The sequence below is a fragment of the Stylophora pistillata genome, chromosome 14 (assembly GCF_964205215.1).
Source record: "Stylophora pistillata chromosome 14, jaStyPist1.2, whole genome shotgun sequence".
NCBI classification, from domain to species: Eukaryota; Metazoa; Cnidaria; class Anthozoa; order Scleractinia; family Pocilloporidae; genus Stylophora; species Stylophora pistillata.
In genome coordinates, this window is record NC_142532.1 from 17,495,265 (window position 1) to 17,507,378 (window position 12,114).

General features: G+C 38.8%; 2 protein-coding genes and 1 pseudogene across 3 annotated transcripts in view; 2 read left to right on the forward strand and 1 right to left on the reverse strand.

Moving 5' to 3' along the window:
• Nucleotides 1-1,490: 1,490 nt before the first annotated feature.
• Nucleotides 1,491-12,114, forward strand: part of LOC148716894 (uncharacterized) — a 31,422-nt pseudogene continuing 20,798 nt past the window's right edge. Inside the window, exon 1 of the transcript XR_015995281.1 lies at nucleotides 1,491-2,179. The product of XR_015995281.1 is annotated as an uncharacterized LOC148716894 (transcript). The remainder of the gene's footprint in view (nucleotides 2,180-12,114) is intronic.
• Nucleotides 5,042-9,389, forward strand: LOC148716895 (uncharacterized). The gene is made up of 2 exons (XM_088745641.1): nucleotides 5,042-6,258; nucleotides 7,977-9,389. The coding sequence occupies exon 1, from the start codon at nucleotides 5,042-5,044 to the stop codon at nucleotides 6,245-6,247; it is 1,206 nt and encodes a 401-aa protein (XP_088601767.1). The 3' UTR covers nucleotides 6,248-6,258; nucleotides 7,977-9,389.
• LOC148716896 (uncharacterized) lies at nucleotides 9,532-11,370 on the reverse strand. The gene has a single exon (XM_088745575.1). It carries the CDS (start codon nucleotides 11,361-11,363, stop codon nucleotides 10,116-10,118), a length of 1,248 nt encoding a protein of 415 aa, XP_088601701.1. The 5' UTR covers nucleotides 11,364-11,370; the 3' UTR covers nucleotides 9,532-10,115.

A 12,114-nucleotide genomic window follows, 5' to 3' on the forward strand; every position in this document is an offset into this window, starting at 1 on the left:
CGTAAAAAGATAGCCTCAGCTCTAAAATTTGACATTCTTTGGCATAATAAAAGAGTGTATCACGGAGGTAAACCAACATGGCGGCTCCATATCTGGGCTCTCCCTGGAGGTACATCCTGGGGAATTATTCCACGCACTCCTTCAGGACTCTTGAACTTGGACCAGATCAATTCCGTGGAAAAATGAAAAGTCTGGGCTAAAAGGCTGAAAATAAAAATAGGTTCGACTTCCCTGATCTCCTGCCAGTTTAAAAGCGAAATGTGACAGCTGATAAATTAAAATAACTCCCTAAGCCATTCGGTTTTGCAAGCTGATGCCATTTCTCAACGTACTAATTTGTTTGTTTGTTTCTTTGTATTGTTTTGTTTTGTTTTTTTTTTCATTTTTCAAATAAACGGGGGTGGATTTCGTCATGAAACACCCTCGTGAATTATTGATTACGTTATGACCCCACTTCAGAACTATTCAGCTCGTTAAGACTTCCCACTATCAGTTTCCCGTCACACGAAAAAGAGTGACTCAGGATCTACTTTGCCTAGCCAGATCCTAGCATGATCAATTGAATTCAGTGTACATGAGGAAGCTTCGTTCGGTAGCAATCATTCTCATATGTGCACGCTGGTTCAGTACAGGGCCTAACTTTGTCGAATCTCGCTAGAAAAGCGTGTTTTCAAAAACGGAAAGTTTTGACGCACAATAACGCTGAATGTCGTCAGGCTGCTCTCGACAGACAGGCGGGTATCACCAGATGAATTGGCGCCAAACGATATCTAATTTCTAAATAAGGAAGACGAAAAAAAAAACGGAAAACGAAAAGTTAACCGCAACAGTAACGAGAGCCGAATACAAAATAATGAAAAGAAAACTATAAAAACTGAAAAAAGCGGCAAACCGAAGGCATTGAAACTCGCAACAAATAATACAAGGAAACCGAAAAAACACCTGCAAAAAAAGCAAGAAAACAGATGTTTCAAAATCATATGCTTCCAAATTAAATCCACCAGTTTTGATTCTGAATATGAAGAAAATTATTGAGGGCGAATGAAAAAGGAGAGACGTCGAAAATGTGTTTATATTTCTTATTTCGTCGAAGAGCGAAAGTTTTGTTTTCGAATGGTAAAAAACAGCTTCTCGACCGTTTTTTTTTTAGGCAATTGTTGGTTTTACAAATTTCCGGAGAGGCAGTCCTCTCGTTTCAGGAGAAACCTTGTTATTCCCCTGTCATTATCGAAACATAAACTTATGGCACTATGGCTTTAAAAAGCTCTTGAAAGCAGATGCCTTGACAAATATCATGAGACACTTGAACTCATTTCAGAGCTCCGAAATCGTAAATTTTCTCGATTGACTGCGAGTGTATGGCCTAGTGATTACTCACATCCCCTAGCTCCCATCCCCTCCCCTCCCCCACCCCCACCCCCATCCTCAGAGGAGTAGACGGATGTCCGGTCCCGCCTTAGACATTTTTTAAATGTCTTATTTCTTCAATTTCTCGTCAGTTCTGTGCTTGTGTCGCCCATTATCCGTCGTTGCGCCGATATCTTTAAGAGTGCAAACAAGCAGGTGAAAACATTATTTTAATTTTCCTTATTCAGTTGACGTTGATAAATTTTCCGAGTCACGTTCTTGCTTTTTGGGATCACCATCTGCCTGATTCCAAATATATGTCTTGGTTCCAGTCCGTAACAGGAGAAGATTTAGAAAGCTTGTTAACGAACCCCCACTACTTCAGCTTGGTTATCTTCTACGGTGACCGTCGCGAACGTTTCATTCAGATTGCAAAGAGGAAACTGTATTTCAGAGCTGTTGACTCGATTTCTTTACGAGTTCTCGTCATCTAAAACTATTTTGACATTCCAGCAGGCCCAGAAAAGGGAATTTCATACTCTTTCCGGTATTTACGAGATGTTTAATGCGATAAGATCTAGACTAGTCAAACGATCTATGGTTGCGAAAAAACTTCTCTTGTTTTTCCTCTTTTGCGGAGCGGGATTTACCTCAGCTATTTTGGAAGAACGGGAACAGAGTTCACAATGCCGTAAACAAACGGTGTTTTGTCCTTGCAAGGACAGGCGAGGAATGACTGGCCATATACTTGTGGTAACATGTAGCGATCAAAACGATCCCAATAATCCGCTTTGCCAAGGAGAAACTTTAATCTCAGAGGATTGTGGAAAAGGTGAGCTTCTATGTTAAAATTACGGTGCTACTTAAATGTGATTCGTTAAGCGTAATTAAACGTGTGGAGATCTCAATCATGTGAAATTTGTTTAGCCGTTGAGTGGACTTTATGGCCAGTTTGGCTGATTTGAATTTAGTTGTGCAACTGGAAAAGTTATAAAAATCGATCAAGGAGAGGGACACTATTTCACACTTGCACTCTCAAATTATAGTTCCAATATTAATAATTGATTTGGTATCCCTTCAAAACCTTCAAAGGAAAGTAGAGCTTGAGGAATTGCAAAAAATTAATGGTATTAATGATAAAAAAGATAAGGCAAATTTCTTAAAACCTGAAATATGTTGTCCCAGATTCAAGGCCTTAATTTTTTAAGCCTTTACCTTCCAGAAGTGATTAACATGTATCTCCCCCCCCACAATATCCATACATTACCCAGCAAACAGTTAATGAGAATATTCAATTTTTTTACTATATAGTACGATACTTTATTTAACTTGGAGTTTACACCTAACGTTACCAGCTAGTTTATGGGTAATCATGGTCTTATCAGGTAGAAGTTTTTGTCTTGATCAAATATCAAATTCTGATAACTATTTTTCAAGGAAATCTGTAGCAGGTAGAAGGGGGACTATAGTCAGTTAGATCTTGGGGGTCAAAGAGTTCTTTGTACGGAAGTTTCGTTTACATACATGTAGAATTTTTTACCCTAAAATTATTGTTGAGATGAATTTGCGGACATGAATTTGTAAACAGGATTTCTGACTTTTCATAAGGCTGCTTGCCATACCCTTTTTGGATTGTTTTTGTGAATCAATAATATAGTCAGTTCATTACATAGTGAAATATTAAACAATTTGATATCATAAAACTGGAGAAGCATTCATTATTCTTATTTACCTCTTGTACAAATTTCAAAATGTAGGACATAGTCCACTGAGTGACCCAATATATTCCTTATAAAAACATGCTCTGTTCCTCAAAATACAAAATCCTTTTCAAAGCTTGGAATGAAAATTTTCATTTTTGTTTAACCTGTTCCATTAGGCCCTAGTCTTCCCCTGGGGAGGCTACTCAAGGAAAGTTTGGTTGCACATGTGCATGGTGGTGTTAAAACTTTAATTCTCCAGAATCGACTAGTAATTCTCCTTACTGAGTGCCAATATTTGTCGTGAATTAGGCAAGGAATTTGGTGTGACATCGAGATAACATTAAGTAATGGATAAGCTTTTCTGTTCTCTTAACTTGCTTACAAGAGAAAATACTGGAATCATCTGGAAAAATTATTTACTTTTCACTTCTGGGTGGTAAATGGTTCAAACCCTGACAAGGAAGACTTTCAATTTGGAAGTTAAACTAAGTATTTTATGTTTTCATAAATGTTAGCATGGTATTATCAATCATTATTAATGATTGGGATATGTCAATTAGCTCTTTGTTGACACTTTGATGTCTATTGACCAAAGCTCACAGGAAAAAAACCTAAATTCCCAAACTTGGTAAATACATGGTATCTTAACAATACCAATATAAAACCAAGAATTTACCAAAGTTGGTAAATACTATAACTGGGAATTACATTTCTTCAACTTGGTAAAAGTCACTTCCCAATTTCAATGCTTCTGTGAGTTGGTTAAATCTTGGTAATTAAGGATCAAGTGCAAAAGCAAAATTCCCAACACTGGTATTTTCTTGGTAAGTCCATTATTAACCATGGCAAGCAACAAAGATTAAAATACCAAATTTGGGATTAGCTTGGTATGCAGAGTTTTAATTTGGGAAATGCTTGGTAATGCTGAGAGAGAGAAACAAGTCAGAAATCCCAGTTTGATTAAACTTGGGAAAGAAACTAACTCAGTTGGGAATATGTTGGTAAAAGTGTTAAGCAACCAAGATTAATATCCCAAATTTGGGACAAGTTTGGTATGCAGAGATTTAACTTGGGAAATACTTGGTTATGCTGATACTGAAAACATGTCAGAAATTCCAGTATAATTAAACTTGGGAAAGAAACTAACTCAGTTGGGAATATGTTGGTAAAAGTAGTGTTAAAAATGTCAAGCAACAAAGATTAAAATCTCTAATTTCTCACAAGCTTGGTATGCAGAGATTTAGTTTGGGAAATGCTTGGTAATGTTGATCATGAACTGAAATGTCAGAAATCCCAGTTTGATTCAACTTGGGAAGTAACTCAGTTGGGAATATGTTAATAAAATTAAAATACGAAGTAACAAAAATAAAACTTTCAAAATTGGGACAAATGAAGGTCATTTTATTTGGGAATTTAATGCTTGGTAATGTTGGTATACGAACAAAGCTAGAAATCCAAGTTTTACTATAATATCACCTTAATTTCAATGTTTGCTTACAATAATGTGTTGGTAAAATTTAATAAACTATTAAAATACTTAATGCCAAAAAAAGAAAGGGAAATGCTTAGTATTAATTGAATTTAAAAAAAAAAGAATGCCAGAATCTCAGTATGTATATGTTGTAGTTCAATTTTGATTTTCTATTGTTCTTTTCTATGCTAAAAAATGATAATGAACTAAAAACAAAGGAAAATCAAAATCGAACCAAAGATAAAATTGAACAACAATATATATATAATTCTATCAGTCATCACCGCAGAGATTCCACGAGATCACTACGCATGCGCATAACTAGTCATTCTGCTACGCTTACGCTCCGCCATTACATGTGCGACTGGTCAAGCGAATCGAAATCAAAGAATATCTTCACCATCCTACCTCCTTTACAGACAATCTATAAACCTCTACGTAAGGCGCTGCCTTACAAGGATAATTTGGTTGTTTTGCGAGGCAAAACTGTATTTAAAGCGTTTTATCGCTGTCTACCAATATGAATTCAGAGGGATCAACGCTGAGCGCGTTTGACATAATTGTAGAGGAAAATTGTCCCACGGCGCCGCTGGGGAAACAAGGGAGTGATGCTCCAACAGGCAAAACTCCCAATGCTGGTACAAGGAGAGAAAAACAACCAGCCTTAAAGGTCTCTAAGGTCAAAAAGGCTTCAAAGTCAGCAGAGACCATAACATCAAACACGATGATCAACGAGGAATCATCCAAAACGTCAAAAGGATTTGACGAACTCAGCCACAAAATTGACCAACTCACGGCAGTTGTAGGTAATTTTGCTCCCGTTATTGCCGAACTAAAGGCGGCTTATGATGCCGGCTTAAATGAGGACTCGCCTGACGATAGCGAGGACGATAATGGAGTCGTGGGGGAACCCCCGGCAAAAATGAGTAGGTCAAGCTCAGACAATGATAAACCCGTCGCGGACGGTTTAGTTGATGTACTTGTTCAGGAAGTCACTGAAGATGAACAAACTGGCAAAGCATTAAACGAGAAAATTGCACAAGTTCTTGATAATATCTTAGCTTCAGGACTGAGCGAGCACGTGTTGACGAAACGCAAAGAGGATATAAAACGGCCCGAAAATTGCAAACTGCTGCGGGTCACAAAGGTCAACACTGAAATATGGGATATTGCCCAGAAAACCACACGTAGTATGGATGCTAGAATCCAGAAATTGCAAGAAACCCTGATTAAGGGTCTAACTCCACTTGCCTACCTAACAGGGAAGGTAGGTGAGACAGTGGAAAACCAGGCTCCACTGCCAGCCCCAGAAGAGATATGGGAAAGCCTTACAAAGTCTGTGTTGCTGATTGCCGCTGCCAATCATGACCTCAATATGTGTCGTCGAGATCTTTTCAAGGTTGATTTGGATACAAACTACAAAACTATATGCAGTAGCAAAGAACCTGTCGGTTCAGAATTGTTTGGCGACGATTTGACAGAGCGACTGAAAACTGTCAAAGAGAGCAAAAAGGCAGCTCAACAACTCACAAAACAAAAGTATGGAGAGTCTTCTTCTAAAAGCACAAGTAACTCCAGGAGGAATTTTTTATCGCATCGCAGGGGGCGTGCCAATCAAGGACGCTCCCACAAAAGAGGACAATACAGCTACCCCCACAACTACAATCAAAAAGAAGTCAAAAGCTATCAGTCGACAAAGGCGACCAAACCACAGAAACAAAAATAGATGTGTCAAATGTGAGTATGACAGGGATTGAGGGAAATGGTGTGCCTCATTCCTCTGAAAATTTGACTGCAGCAGGGGACCCAGCCACCAAAGTGGCAGGTCGAATCCAAAATTTTTTCCAAAAATGGAGAGAGCTCACTCAGGACTCCTCCATATTATCTGCTATCTCTGGATACAAAATAGAATTTTTAGTACAACCTGTGCAGTTCTCTGTACCGGGGCCAATCAGATTTTCAGCTGAGGAAAGCTCGAATATTGATTTACAACTTACTCAGTTCCTTGACAAGGGAATCATAAAAGAAAGTCATCATGAACATGGACAGGTTATCTCAAATATATTTTTAAGGCCAAAGAAAGATGGTACATACCGTATGATTTTAAACCTCAAAGAATTAAACAAGTTTGTGGTTTTTCACCATTTTAAGATGGCTTCAATTCACACCTGCACCCAATTAATGAGACCAGGGTGCTACATGGCCTCAATAGACCTACGAGATGCATACTTCTCTATACCAGTCCATAGGGAGCACCAAAAATATTTAAAATTCTGTTGGAACAACACATTGTACCAATTTACCTGTTTGGCCCAGGGCCTTTCGTCTGCCCCACGCCTTTTTACAAAAATTATGAAACCAGTTTTTGCTGCACTCAGAAGAATGGGGCACATCTCGAGTGGATACCTTGATGACTCATTTCTAGTTGGATACACATTTGATGAATGCCAACGTAATGTAAATGACACCCTTACCCTGCTTGAAGATTTGGGTTTTTTGCCACATAAAGAAAAATCTGTGACATCACCTACCCAAACAATTCACCACCTGGGTTTCATACTTAACTCCAGGGACATGACTATATCCATTTCAGATGAGAAATATCAAAAACTCAAAGGGGTAGCTCATGGGATATTGGAACAAGCCATGCCCACCATAAGGGAGGTTGCACAGCTTATTGGCATGATGGTCTCCTCCTTGCCAGGAGTTGATTATGGTGAATTGTACTTCCGCCAGATAGAAATAGAAAAGGCTGCTGCCTTGAAGTCTACTCATGGTGATTTTGACTCGCCCATGCAATTCTCCGGGAGAGCAAAATCTGATATTTTGTGGTGGATATCTAATGCCTTCATATCAAAAAGAAAAATTGATAGGGGGAAAATCTCACAAACCCTATATACCGATGCATCTACCCGAGGTTGGGGTGCAAACCTGGATGGCAATACTACTGGGGGAAGGTGGTCAGCCTCAGAATCCCACTATCACATAAACTACCTTGAACTCAAGGCAGTCTACCTTGGACTTCAAGCTCTATGTAAAAATCTAAACCAGTCTCATATCAAAGTGTTGACCGACAACACGACTGCTGTGGCTTATATCCGTAACATGGGAGGCTCCCATTCCCTGCCATGCAATCAAATGGCAAGGGAAATATGGGAGTGGTGTATCCCACGGGGAGTCTGGATTACAGTGAGTCACATCCCGGGGAAGGATAACATTGTAGCCGACAGGGCGTCCAGGATTTTTGATGACTCAACTGAATGGAAACTAGATTCAAATATTTTCAGAGAGGTCACAAGAATTCTGGGACAGCCAAACATAGACATGTTTGCCTCAAGACTGAATTGTCAGATTACCCCCTACGTTTCATGGTTCTCTGACCCAAATGCACTTGCTGTTGATGCATTTACAATTGAGTGGAGTAATTATTTTGTATATGCTTTTCCTCCTTTTAGTGTCTTGCCACACACACTGCAGAAGATCGAGAGGGAAAAGTCACTTGCAATCTTAATTGCCCCAAATTGGCCATCCCAACCCTGGTACCCCAAGCTCCTGCGTCTGTTGATCAAGAGACCCATTCTACTGCCTCCACAGAAGACCAATGTCCACTTGCCCTTCAAGAGGGACAAACCTCATCCTCTTGGGGTGAAGCTCAAACTGATGGCCTGTCTTTTGTCAGGAGATCCCTTGCAAACAAAGGCTTTTCAGCAGCAGTACAGGCAACGATCTGTAACTCCTGGAGATCAAATACACAGAAACAATACAACACATACTTGGCAAATGGGAACTGTTTACAGGTAAACGGGGTGTGGATCCCCTTTCTCCACCTGTAGGCATAGTCTTAGACTTTTTACAGGAACTTTATGACAGTGGCCTAGGATACAGCTGCATCAATACTGCAAGGAGTGCATTGTCTACTTTCCTAATTCTGGAAAACAATGTTACTATTGGAGCACACCCTCTTGTTCAGCGTTTCATTAGAGGGGTTTTCCAGGCTCGACCTGCACTGCCCAGGTATACGTCCATGTGGGACACTTCAATTGTTCTTCGATATCTTCAAACACTTCATCCACTAACGGATCTTAGTTTGAAAAACCTTACATACAAATTGATCATGATGTGTGCACTCGTAACAGGTCAACGCTGTCAGACAATCCATCTAATGAGCCTTAAGAATATGCATATGGATGAGGACAAATCTTATTTATTTTACATTGACCAACTCGTAAAACAATCTGCACCAGGTAGGGAACAGCCTGTACTCACCATACCCAGATTCACCTCAGATGAGAAATTGTGTGTGGCCTCAACGCTTGAGGAATACCTGAGTAGGACACAAGACCTACGGGATGGGGAAAAATCAGTTGTTTATCAGTGTTATACGGCCATATAAGAAAGTGTCAAAAGAGACCATATCCAGATGGATTAAAGAAGTTATGACACTCTCAGGCATAGACACTACAATGTTTACACCACATAGCACACGAGCAGCTTCTACCAGCAAAGTGTTCAACTAGGTTCCCTTACAAACAATAATGAAATCTGCTAGCTGGAGGAGTGACTGTGTGTTCAACAAGTTTTATAACAAACCAATAGCAAGGTCAAGCGAAAATAGTTTTGGACATGCTCTTCTGTCTGCAGTGTGAACACTTGTATATTTTTTACCGTCAGAACCCATTATGTTGTTATCCTCTAATCCATATAGCGATTAGACTCACTCATTTTTAACTGGAGAGCTATCTTGTGAAATGTTAACATTTGTTCTGTTATGCAGTTACTTTGTCACAAGTCAGAGTTGGAACTCTAGTTATTTTTATGGGGGATGCATGTTTATCTCACCACTACCTCCACATTATGCAATCAGTTTTGGATGTTATGTTGGTATTATACTCAGCTTAAATTCAATGCTTGATTAAAGCAAGCTTGATATTCTCCAGGGATGTCTCCCTTGTAGAATTGTGGATAATCAGAGTGACCACATGACTTTAAAGTCTCGTTTAATTTTATAATTATATATATATCCTCACTACTTCCTTCAACTGGAAATATATAAGAAACATACTTAAGAGTACATGTAATTGCCCAGGATTCCCATTACTGTCAGCAGCTGATTAAATTAAAGCCACCTACTTTTCAGGGTAAAAGGCAGACTTTGTGTGTGTCGCTCAATAACACTCAACTTAGTTAAAACTAGCCATCTATTCAGGAACTTAGGGGGAATCTAGCTTACCTAGAGATATAATTGTAAAATTGAATATTAATGTATCATTTAGCACACTAGATAATTCTGAACAAAGCGGGAGTCTTCTGTACATATCATTTGACATAAAAATTGCAGCCAATGTTGTACCAATGTATCAAATTAAGTTGTACCACTATGACAGAAAAAATATATTATATTCATAAACAAATTTCAGATGATTTGTTTGCATGTCAACAGCCTTTTGATGATATGCCAATCAATGATTGAAAGTCAATGAAAGAATACCAGAATGTTCAAAACCTTTGCTGATCAATAATTCCAAGTTGATCCATGTAATTATATTATGTGACAAGTTGCTACTTATTTATAAATGTAAACCAATACGTATTATTCACAGTGTTTCCTTTAATTCCCACATTCCATTTGGCATCCAGGTGCCCTGAAGGTCCTTTACTATGCAGTCCCAGTGGACACTATGGATTGTGGAACTTTCCTTGATAAATTTTTTTCCTCCAGGCCATCTTGGATGTTCCTTTAAGAAATGAAGTCCGACCATCTTATCACCCTCTTGGACAGTAATAATTTTGGCTATCCACTGAACATCATTTTCACCTAAAATGAGTACCATGTCATGTTTCTTTGGGTAAAATGGAACAACAACAAATTCCTTTTGAGATGGTAATGAAGGCATGTCAAAGTCTATCAAAACAACTTGATGAGGAAGGGATCGGTCCACATACAAAATCACCTTTCTAAAAACGTCAATGCTATTGACCATCTGAATGGTTTGGGACAAACATAGATACTGGCTTTGACTTCCAGGATGGTATTTTGGGTGACCATTGTCATCTGTTACATGCTGATATAACTGAACTTCCACAAATAAATGGACAGTTTCAGTAATATCTCCATTCTGAATGATCACAGAATGAATGTCACTTATTCTGCCTGTCCTTTCCTCGTTGTTCACCCAGAGCATTGCATTTTCTCCTTTTCTGTACAGCACGTGAGGAACACCAGGTTCTTTCCCAGGCTTTAGAAGGCTCTTACATCTTTTAGTGACAGAAGGGAAAGTGTAATATTCAATTTCTGCTCCACGATTACTGATATCCTGGAATATTTCTTGTCTTTGAGATTCAGAAATCACTTGAAATTCTTTGTTTTTTCTACCAATTAGTATTCCATCTTGAACATCAATCAAATTGTCATGCACATGCACAATCAAATGGTTACCTTTATCTAATGAGGGGACCTGTTTTAACTTGATGCCTGAATCAATTTCCTTCAATGTTAGGACAGGTGTACTTTTTCCTTTTCTTGAAATGTCTAAATTCTGAAGAACTTCTCTCCTTGTTTCATTGTCACTGTATGTCTTCTCAATGTTGCGATGATTGGTTGACTGGTTAACATATCTTTTAACAGCTCTTTCTAGGTCAAAAACCCAATAATTGTCTGGTGATGAAAAACGGTATATATCATCAGCAACATGAATCAAATTGTGCTCTGTAATGACACAAGCTTCCAAACCAAATGTCTCTTCCACCAAAATATTGTGACACCAGGCTAATTTATTAAACAGTTCAATATTCTTGTAGGTCCAGCCTTGGGTACGACAACAGTTAAAAACCATTGTTACCATTTGCACTAGTAGTGCCATTGTGCGGGTAGCAGACTACTGATAGTGTGCATAAAGTTATTATACCCCTCCACCAGACCCCCAGACCCCCCCCCTTCCACTTGACATTTTTTTCTGGTAAAAGTTGAGCAATGTACAGTACTATAGGGAGCAAATAATCATCTCCCTACACTTCAACAGTAGTACAGGCAAATGTATGGGAAAAGTTGAAAACATAATTACAGACTTTCTAGCTCGGTTTTTTTCCTCGAATTTAAGACAGTAATATTTTGCCTGGTATTCTTAAAATTTTCCCATTCATTATTTGTACGAAGTATCTTACGTAAATATTTGATATCAGAATTCAGACTTTTCCCACACAGACATTTTGTTTTGCCCCTCGTTTGCACCACTTTATTAAAAGATGGCGGATTTCAGTGACCGCGGAAATATTATTTTGTCAGTTTGTGAGTCTTCCACCAAAATAAATAAGCTTACCATGATTTGAATAACATTCTGCTGTTCCAGGCGTTTCTCCACCAGCAGCTGCTGTTGCTCGCAAATCGTTGCCGTTTGCAATGTCCGATTCTTGAGATGCTTTACGATGGTCGTGGTAGGTGGAACGAGAAACGGCTTTGCCATTACAGTTATAAACGGAGCAATAGCAGTGTGCATGTAGATACGCTCTTGCATCACATCGACATGAGGATGCTGAAGGCATTAAAACTAAGAATAAAATTAAAATTATCGACATGAAGACATTAAAAGCACTCAC

Excerpts from the sequence above, each read along its gene's own strand:
- LOC148716895 (XM_088745641.1), top strand. The coding sequence starts at position 5,042 with ATGAATTCAGAGGGATCAACGCTGAGCGCGTTTGACATAATTGTAGAG.
- LOC148716896 (XM_088745575.1), bottom strand. The coding sequence starts at position 11,363 with ATGGTAACAATGGTTTTTAACTGTTGTCGTACCCAAGGCTGGACCTAC.